The 10,108-nt window shown below is 40.6% G+C and overlaps 2 protein-coding genes across 5 annotated transcripts; one reads left to right on the forward strand and one right to left on the reverse strand.

Annotated features, from left to right (window-relative positions):
- Positions 1 to 148: 148 nt before the first annotated feature.
- Positions 149 to 4,978, reverse strand: LOC105279672 (coiled-coil domain-containing protein 6). Of its 4 annotated transcripts, none has more exons than XM_011339581.3 (6): positions 4,452 to 4,978; positions 3,689 to 4,229; positions 3,492 to 3,627; positions 3,090 to 3,232; positions 2,643 to 2,752; positions 149 to 2,409 (listed from the first exon to the last, which is right to left on the reverse strand). In XM_011339581.3, the coding sequence occupies exons 1-6, from the start codon at positions 4,671 to 4,673 to the stop codon at positions 2,245 to 2,247; spliced, it is 1,317 nt and encodes a 438-aa protein (XP_011337883.1). In that variant the 5' UTR covers positions 4,674 to 4,978; the 3' UTR covers positions 149 to 2,244. The 4 variants fall into 4 exon arrangements, with proteins under 4 accessions (XP_011337883.1, XP_011337885.1, XP_011337884.1 ...); XM_011339583.3 differs by having other exon boundaries at positions 3,090 to 3,217; positions 4,452 to 4,977; XM_011339582.3 differs by having other exon boundaries at positions 2,643 to 2,737; positions 4,452 to 4,976.
- A 915-nt stretch (positions 4,979 to 5,893) lies between these two features.
- Positions 5,894 to 9,717, forward strand: LOC105279671 (U3 small nucleolar RNA-associated protein 14 homolog A). Its single transcript, XM_011339580.3, has 8 exons — positions 5,894 to 6,082; positions 6,211 to 6,290; positions 6,375 to 6,591; positions 6,775 to 7,095; positions 7,197 to 7,448; positions 7,546 to 7,879; positions 8,002 to 9,080; positions 9,208 to 9,717. The coding sequence occupies exons 2-8, from the start codon at positions 6,232 to 6,234 to the stop codon at positions 9,688 to 9,690; spliced, it is 2,745 nt and encodes a 914-aa protein (XP_011337882.1). The 5' UTR covers positions 5,894 to 6,082; positions 6,211 to 6,231; the 3' UTR covers positions 9,691 to 9,717.
- Positions 9,718 to 10,108: the final 391 nt, after the last annotated feature.

A 10,108-nucleotide genomic window follows, 5' to 3' on the forward strand; every position in this document is an offset into this window, starting at 1 on the left:
TCTATCTATCCTATTTTTGACTTTTGCATATCAGATGCACTGCATTATCGACAATGCACAGATAATAAACTTCTCGACGATTGATTTTATTTAAATCAATTTGTTAAAATGTTTTGATATTTATTTATAAAAGAAGAAAAACGGTGTATATAATAGCAAAAACGTGACTGTATTTCATAAAAGCTTGAGTAAAATACATATGCAGCTGTGAAGCATATCTGCGTAATTGTAATTATCGATAAGAACTTTTTCATGTTATAATAAAATTCTATATCATATACTCGATATAACATAATAAACAACGCTTTGACCTGAATCTCGTGTGTGTCCTTTATATATGATACACTTGCTATATAAACAGGAATTCTCAATACATAACGTCAGCTGCCTTGCATTACGAGATCAGAGGAAAGAATTCGCGAGAAAATTCACGGACGTAAATTGGAATAAATTTCATAAGCAACGATTGATCTCGTGCATTTCCTCGCGCCTCCTTCGCTTCTCACATCGTAATTCACGATAACTGATGTGCGTAGGGGGTTGTTGAGAATCTGTAAGTGAGAAACACCTTTTGAACGCGTTCTCCTCTGATATTTCCTTATAATTTTAAACTTCAGAATTTCCAGATTCTGCAGCTTTGAGTGGAAATTTCAAAAGTTCGGAACACGCATTTCGAGATCTGTGAAAAACATGGATTTAATGGAGCTTCCAAATCGTGGAATCGAGATTTTATTAGAAAGCCAATTCTAAATCCCGGGGGACATTGTCCGAACGTCCTTGTAACAAACACACTAAAATCAAACTTGACAAGACAACAAACAACGTCTCGGATTAACGCATAAGTATCGTTGACACAAAAACAATTTATTAGCAAACAAACTCGTGAACGGAATACGCAAGATTTGTTGTCTCTATGCGTCACACTTAATTCCTCGATATCAAAATTCTGAAGCACCTTCAGCGGCTTCAAGCTTCAACATATGAAAAAGCTTCAAGATTCTAAGTTTCAACACTTCAATATTCTAAAGCTAAAGGATCTAAGATTAAAGTATCCAACTTTCCAATTTGCGTGGTGGTACTTAGATGCTAATAGTTCAGGACTCCGTGATCCAAAGATTCCGAGAACAGAAATTCCAAAGAGGTAAAATGTCGGAAAGCTAAAGATTGGAAATTTTAAGGAATCTAGATCTTTCTCACGCTGAATTTCTTAAATTAACGAGACTCTAAAATCATGTATTTATACATATACATACACACACACACATATATATGTATATATAAATATATATTTATAGACACTTAGATATATTTAGCTTTCAGAATGCACATTCTAGAGATCTTTGGATCCGCGAATCTTCAGATTTTTTAGATCGTAAGATTGTTGAATCCTTCAAACTTTAGGGCCTTAAATTCTCAGATCCTCGCGATTCACTAATCCATTATCGAATCATCCGAGTTTCTTAGACATCAAAGTGACCGTCCATCGAGATCGCTCCTGGACTCTTATCGCCTGGTCGCACATTCCAAGATCCAACAATCCTCAAAAAGGAACTAACGGAACCTTTCCCTTCCTTCAATAAAATTATGCCTCCGTTTTGGTATTACGTGCGCTATGTGATTACTCAGGCTCAAAGCTAAACAAATGCATACCTGTTAGATCATGAACACCGCGACACTACATCCTAGTTACTTTCGTTTACGTTCTCACAGTAAGATTACAATAATATCGCAAGTATGCCGTGTAGACGTCCCTCAGCGTTCGCGTTCAACATTTATACTATGGATACTTGGAACATGGAAGCAACGTGTTAATGTTTTTTTTTGTTTTTTTTCCTTTCTATGTAGAACACTCAAACGATATTAATTGCGTAGTACAATAAAGAGCTCGGTCTGAATGATACTGCAGGCATCACACGAGAGGAATCGTTAAAGATGTGCGAGGCGGAACGAAGAGGACCGCCCCACGCGACGAGAGGTAAGAGACTTTCGCACCGTTTGTAACTCAATGTCTGCCATTCAGATCGGATTAATTAAGTCCCGTGTCTTAGTTGTAGCCCGTGCGTTACATTAGAGCTGAATTAGTAGTTAACGAACGTTTCGAGAAAAGCGCCGATGATGGTGCCCTCGGCCGGAATCTGCGGATTACTTCTCCGTATCTCCCTCTTCGTAAGTGGGAGAAGCATCGTTTCGAGAAGTACCTTTGCGCGCGACTACGGAAAAGGATGACTCCCTTGGTTGAGCGATTTATGTCTTCGCGATGTCCATCGGCGATCCTGGCTGGGGCGTAGCATTCGCCGTGGGATTGGATGCAACAGCCGGTGGTCCGCCGGGGCTCACGATGGTGGGCGGAATCGCCGGCTTGACGAAGCGGTCCGACGTGCGTCTGCTCGACGGCGCCACGATGTGTCCCTGTTTCGGCAAACATTCGATCAGCAAATAGATAGTGACCCATTCTCCGAGCCAGCAAATCATCGTCGACGATCGTTAAACAATGCTAGGTACTAATTGAGAGAACAAGTTGCCGTACATTAAGCAAAAGTTCCTTAACAGACGCACTAGCGCGAAAGAGGGAGACATGTATCCCGTATGTAACGATCAATTAGTTTCCAGCATTAACGACCGTTTCCTACATGATAGTTTACCCCTGAAGGAGGCGAAGAGCTCGCGAACGGAGGAGCAGTCGGTTGGCCGCAGGCGTAGCACCGGTTTGCGCTGAAGCCCTCTCTCGATGTGGAACCTAACACGTTAACACCTAGTGATAAAACGCGCACTCGCGTAAATTCGCTAAACACAAAGTGTACACTCAAAGGAAGCTCAAAGTCGACAAAGTCGAGCCCACTTACGAACCCGCATATACAATTTTAATCAGACTGTATATTGTCGCTCGGAATTGTTAATTCTCCGATTTGCATATCCGCAAAGGAAACTCATACGACAATTCAACGTATTCTATCTATTTATATATTCCATGCAAGCGAGCGTATTTCGTAAGAGTCAAAATTGACTCTCACAGTCTGAGTTGACGCAATGCTAATGAAATATATCTTCTATTTTCATGATTCTATCTCTGCAAATCCATCGAAACTCACCTGGGCTCAATGGCCTCGAGGAACTAGGCGAAGGATTGTATGGTACAGGACTGGACACCGTGCGGGTCCTTATGTTTCCCCCGGACATGACGATTTCGTTGTAGTGCCGTTCTTCCTCCATCTCCAAGCTGCGAAAATCATGTCTGTGAGATTAGGAACAGTAAATAACTCTGGCCTGTTGCATCTGAAATTCAGTTACACCGTAAAAAACAGAGGAATATTACGAGGGCGTTACGAGCACTTTGAAGCGTCACGAAAGGCACATTTCCAATTCTTCTTCTCACTTTCCGCCATTCGAATTCTCCTTCAATTGGAGCAGAGATTTTGCGAACAACGCGCCGATTTCGTGATATATCACACGCGTCAATATGCAGTAAGCCCTCGGCCATCCTCGACACCAACCTGGACTCGGATTCCGAAAGGTGTCTGCACAAAGCCTCACGACGTTCCACTTCCAGCTGCAGCTTCCTCTGCAGTCTCAGATTCTCCTCGCGTATCTGTTTCTCCTCATTAACGTACCGCTTCATTTTCTCCGTATCTGATGAACAAATGATAATTAAACACACTGTTCGAGCCGTTCAATTATAAGCTATCCTTACGTTCTTGCTGCGAGATCAGCAGAGTATGCTTTAGTCGGGCAACCTCGCTTCTCAGGGTCTGGATATGCGTGCTCAGGTTCGTGGCAGTGTCGCCGTTGTTGATCTCCCTGGGCGACGTCGGGTCCGACACCGGCTGATCCAACTTGATCTGTAGCATCCTCTTCTCAGCCTCGAGCTTGTCCATTCGCTTCCATAATTTGTTCACCAACGCCTCCTGCTCTTGCTCCAGTGTGTTCTCAAGTTCAACCTTCTCGCGTCTCAGCTGCTCCAGATTGCTCTGCTTGGCCAGCGTCTCTGCCTCCAGCTTCTCGATCTTCCTCATCAGCTTGTTCACCAAACACTCTTGTTCCTGTTCCAATGTCTGCTCCAGTCTGCATTTCTCCTGCCGCAGCTGATTCAGCTTCCTCGACAGATCATTGGTGAGACATTCCTCCTCCTGTTCATAGTGGTGAGCCAACGTCTCCTTCTCCTTCTTCAAGGCTTGAATCTTCTTCAGCAGGGTGTTGCTGATAAACTCTTCTTCCTGTTCAGCTTTCGCTTGCTGCAAAATGTACAAATATTAGTTTCATACGTAGCGTAGCTACGAGCTTTCCTGCTCGAAGCAAAGTTTCTTACAAATGCAGAGCAGTCAACGAGAACAGTCAACATTTTTCAAGGAGAATAAGTTAATCTGACAGTTAATCACAGTTGTGTCATACAAGTAAAAACACATGACACCGCTCCTGATAAAGAAGCCAAGAAATAAAAAAAAAGATCGGCTCACTATAATGACAGAGGCCTGACGTAGACCACGGTTCTCTTCCTGCAGGGCCTTCACACGCAGCTTGTATGTCTCAAGCTCGACCTTCAGAACACGGTTGTGCTGCTGCAGGGACTCGATGCGTTTCTGCAGCTGCTCACGCGTCACCGGCGACGGCGGCATCATGATCGGTCCGCCGTCGATCGAGCTCGAGTCGCTCTCGGAGGCGCTATCGCGATCGGCCATGTTTCACCTGCGATAACGATGACGACGGCGACGGCGACGGCGACGAGGAGAGCAACGGTGACGAGGACGATCAATCCGCCGGTTATCGCCGGCTGCTGCTGCTCATCGCACGCGACCCGGGGACGGGCGCTGTTCGGCCGGTGTTCGTTCGCGCGAGCGACAAACGATCGGCGCCGCTGCTTGCTTCACTCCGGATTAACACGCGGAACGGAAGAATTGCGACGATTGTGCGTGATTATCGCGCGACAAACATGTGCTCAAGAGCACAGAGAAAAGCACTACACGGAAACGAGATCAGCTGTTTGCGACCGCTTCCTCGCTCGCCGACTGTTTGCCACCGTAAGAGCGCTGCGGCGTTCCACGAATCATCGCGGTGCTGTGCGATTGCACAGCGCGCCTAGAGACCCTAGAAGTAAGAGACTGGACACCTGTGGTCTAAGTTTTGATTGGTTGGATACGGAATGGCGGAACCAATCAGTGATGACGGAATAGGCGAGAAAATTGAAGAAAAAAACTTGGAAAACAGATAAAACTACACTGTAAAGAAATGTTTATGATATAATTATGTAATATATAATATATATATAATCATAAATATGATATGAAACAAAATATTGTGGAATAATCGCCTTAAGTATGTATGAACACATTTATATATGTATTATTATTAATAAATTAATAAAGTGATGAAAAGTATGAAAAATCAAGTACTAGTAAAAAAATGTGCAATACTATTTAATTAGTGTATGCATAGCCATAGTTTTACTATTAAACGATTTTAAAATTAATAATAATACATATATAAATGTGTTCATGTTTCTGTTTTTCTTATATTTTATGAATGTTTCATACATACTTATAACGATTATTCCACAATATTTTGTTTTATATCATATTTATAATTATATATATATTATATATTACATAATTATATCATAAACATTTCTTTACAGTGTAGTTTCTGTCACCAGTGCAGCTGACAAGAACGGACTAAATCCGCCATTTTGTATCCAACTAGACGAGGTGTCCAGTCTCTTACTTCTAGGGTCTCTAAGCGCGCCCTGCTTCAGAGACACCTGGCGAAAGGAGCAACAAGGAGCGCTCATTCGACCAATAGGAAAGTTCCATTTCTAGGGAGAAAGAATTACCTAGAATTAAAAGTTGTTCTGTTGCACATACTGCGATGCATGTTCCATGCAGGACCAAAAACTCAATCGGCAGTGAAGAGTTTTCAGTTGCGCTTGCGCGTGTTTGGTAGATGGAAAGGAGTTACTGTCGCACTTGGTTTCTTTCATGAGTTTGATTGCACCAAGTATCTTCACACGTGGTGTGATATGTGATTTTCGTGATTAGGAAACTATTATACAAATATATGGTTTCGTTAATTTGAAAGTACTGATTAATACTAGGTAATATTAAATTATTGTACGGTCATTCTGTATTTTTTCTACAAAATACGCAGAAAAAATGTTAGGTTAATTTAGGTTAAGGTTGAGCTCTAAGGTTGATTGAACCGGTTTCCGTATTGCATTTGCAGAAGAGAATTTAGAACAATATAATGACGGAACCACATAGCAAGCTTGTCGAGGCTGTGGCGCAGCTCGACAAAGGACAACGGTAAAGAATAAATCATGATTTTACTCAACATTAAAAATTTTCATTTATTTTACATGATACATTCTGCTCGCTTCTCTTTTGCAGAATTAAGAAAGCAGAAAGAAGTGAGCCTACTATAGAGGTATCAGAGTATCATTTGGTAAAAAGTGGAATATCGAATGATAATGTGGTACGTCCAGAGGACCTGGCAAAATCATTAGGGCAGAAAGGACATCAACATGAAATTACTAAGAAACTTCGATACGTCAGACAGAAATGCAAGGTTCTTCCTAAGCCATTGGAGAAACCAGCTGCTGAAAGAGTAAGTTGTGTCATTGTGGAGTCATTTTATCATTATTTTGTTATGAAGTCAATCAGGCAATTCTTTTTTTCTATTTACTTGATTTTATTCTGAACTCTAAATTATTGTTAAATATAATTCCAAGTAAACTTTATCAAGATGTTTTAAGGATAAAGAATGACTGTGTGGGCTTCTGAATTACAGATAAAACGAGTAGTCGGATTTGATGAGACTAAGAAGGAATTGAGCAAATGGAATGCTACTATTGCGAGAAACAGGACGGTAGAGCACTTGTCCTTCCCATTAAATCATGCCGCAAAGATGAAGAATTCTCCTACCACGGAATATCTGAAAAGATTTCGGATTAAGTCGGATCTTATGAAGAGACTGGAAGAGGTGGATCCATCTGTGCAATTTCCTGCAATGGAGCAGGAAAAAGATGACAAAGACGAAAATGTATACCAAGATATCAAAACGCAAATGATAGACAAGAGAAAAGAAGCGGCTAGACTCAGAGCATTGCAGGTATGGAAAAAATAGTTTGCAACACAATTATCATCAGCATATATGTTAAAACTATAACTAACGCTGATGAGAAATCGGTTTTACCGTTTTTGCATTCTTAGTCGTACAAAGAGGCGAAGGCACGCCGTCAGCGCAAGATCAAAAGTAAAAAGTTCCATCGTATCCAAAGAAAGGAAAAAGTTAAGCAGCAGTTGAAGGACTTTGAGAAGCTGCAAAAAGTTGATCCGCAGGAGGCACTGACCAAGTTAGACCAATTGGATAGGAGCCGCGCGGAGGAGCGAATGTCACTAAGACACAAGAACACTGGGAAATGGGCGAAAAATAAGCAGATTAGAGCAAAATACGACAACGATGTGAGTTCGCTTCTTTTGTTGTAAAATTCAAAAGAAATACATTTCACTTGGAAGAACCATCTCGAATTTTAGTAAATGCATTAACGAATGTTTTCAGACTCGACAAGTACTTGCTGAGCAGCTGGCAATTGGCAGAGAATTAACGCAGAAGATACGAATGGCCGACAGTGATGAAGAAAACGAGGAAGACCAGGTCCCCTTCGTAATTTCGAAAGAAAATAAAGACAACTCGTCGCAGGGCGTAAAGACCAAGTCCGAAATTAACGAATTCATACAGAGTTATCGGACATACTGGGATAAGAAGAATCAGGAAGAAAAAGAGAAGAAAGTCTCAAAGACTGCTAGTGAATCTAATTCTGATAAAAACTGCTCATTATCGAAGAACAAATCAGAAAAACAGAACTCTGATGAAGCAAGTAAAAGTAAAGAGGGTAAGCACTTGCATATCTTTATTTTTTCTATTGCTAAAATTTTATAATTTTATAATTAGTTATTTTTTTAAATATATATTTTTAATATACATATATATATATATATTTGTTGAACAATTTAGATAATTCTGCAAATGAGGAAACTAAAGAGTCTGAAATTAAAGAAGAGAGCAAAAATTTCGGTAATTCTGCAAGTCAGAAAACAAAAGAATCTGTTAAAATTAAAAGAGAAAATAAAGGGAATGCACGATGTACTATAGTTTCAGAGGAGATACTATTAGATAAAGTGAAGTTATGCAAGAACGTAACAAACAATATTTCGACAAATACGATAAATAAAGTGATAAATTCGGCAAATAAAGAAGCAAATACGACGAATAAAGAGGCAAATATAACAAATAAAGAGATAAGTACGGTAAATAAAAAGGCAAATACGGCAAATAAAGAGGCAAATACGAGAAAGAAAGAGATAAATACCGCAAATAAAGAAGCAAATATAGCAAATACAAAGGCAAATAGGACAAGTAAAGAGGCAAAGGATAAAAAGCGCAAAAACTTCTGTAACGATGCGTGTATGTCTGTATGGGATGTTGAAGAAGTACAATCTAATGAGGAAACAAAAGACAAACGGTGTAATAAAAAATCCAAGATATCCAAACTGCAAAGTATAGATGAAATGTTTGACTTATTGGAAGAAAATATTCAGCGTAAAGCAGATCTAAAACTCCAGAAAGCCAAGAAGAAACGTGAGATCAACAGCAAGAAGAAAATAAAGAAGCAAGAGGAGAAGAAGAAAAAGGAGGAAGAGAGTGAAGATAACGAAGACATTCCGGATCTTGAATTTACAAATTTCAACCCTAAACCTATTTTGGACCAATCATTGGACGAAACAATTGCTGCAGAATCTCTGCAGGAAGACAATCGGATAAATTTGATGAAAATAGCTAACACAGAGCAGGAACCACTCGACAAGTCGAATGATCAAAAAACGGTAGACCTCGACAAGTATGATAATATTAAACCGAAAGATTTGGAGACACAACTGCCAGACCTTTCGGATGATGAAGGTACGGTAGACAACACTGCACCAGAAGACGGAATAGACGAATATCAATCGAATAGAATTCAATTGACTGAAATGGTTTACGATACGTTCGCGGAGGATGGCCAAGAGGACTTTACGAAAGAGAAGGAAGAAGAGGTATGTTGTTCGAATCTTAAACTATAAAAGTATTAAGTAATCTATGTATCACAAAATAAAACAGAAAGAAACAGGGAGAAATTACAGAAACTATTGTAAGAACGCAATATATTTAAACTGTTTGCAGAGTAAGAATAAGCAGCCGGAAAACTCGGATGGAACTATGCCTGGGTGGGGAAGCTGGAGCGGGCCAAACATCACGAAGAATAAGAGGAATCGTCGGAAGAAGCAAACTATCCTTCTTAACGTCCCTAACGAGGCGCCACGTAAGGACGAGAACAAAGGCAAGCTGATCATTTTCGAGGATACGAACAAAAAGTTGAAGGAGCATCTGGTCAGCGAGTTGCCGTATCCGTTCACAACAGTTAACGACTACGAGGCGACTCTCAGGGCACCTGTCAGCAGAACGTTTGTCCCGGAAAACGCTCATCGGCGCCTGATTCAGCCGGCAGTGGAAACGAAGATCGGTCAGGTGATTGAGCCAATGGATGAAGACGTGTTGGTGAAGAAGCAACCGATGGTAAAGAAACCGCAGAAGCGAGGCATCGATAAGAAGAGTAACAGTAAAAGATCTATTGTAAAAAACAATAAGAAAAGGCGTGTAAATTAGTAAAATAAAAAAAAATGTATAAATTAATAATAGTACATTTTAATTTTTTTTTTAATAATATTTCATACCTTTCGAATTTTAAGTTGCATGATTTGTCATGTATGTAGTGGATAATCAGTATCTTTCCCATTGCTCTCCCATTGCAAATAGCAAGATACTATCGATTCGTTAACTCTAAGCTCTGCAAGCTCTTTTAATATTTGCTACGAGTTTTCGTCGAGCAACGCTGTCAATTCGGTTTCCATCTGTTTATGACCTTGTGTCGTAGTTAATTTTATTACGACATAATTTAATTGAATTTCGCGATGATGAACACGAAACCACCCGCCACCGTAAATTTGTACGCGGCGCAATTCACGCCGCGGCACGTCACGCCGTCTGTTGGCAGCCGGCGCGCGCTTGATTCCGCGCGGCGCCG

This window comes from Ooceraea biroi, chromosome 7 (assembly GCF_003672135.1).
Source record: "Ooceraea biroi isolate clonal line C1 chromosome 7, Obir_v5.4, whole genome shotgun sequence".
Taxonomy (NCBI): Eukaryota; Metazoa; Arthropoda; class Insecta; order Hymenoptera; family Formicidae; genus Ooceraea; species Ooceraea biroi.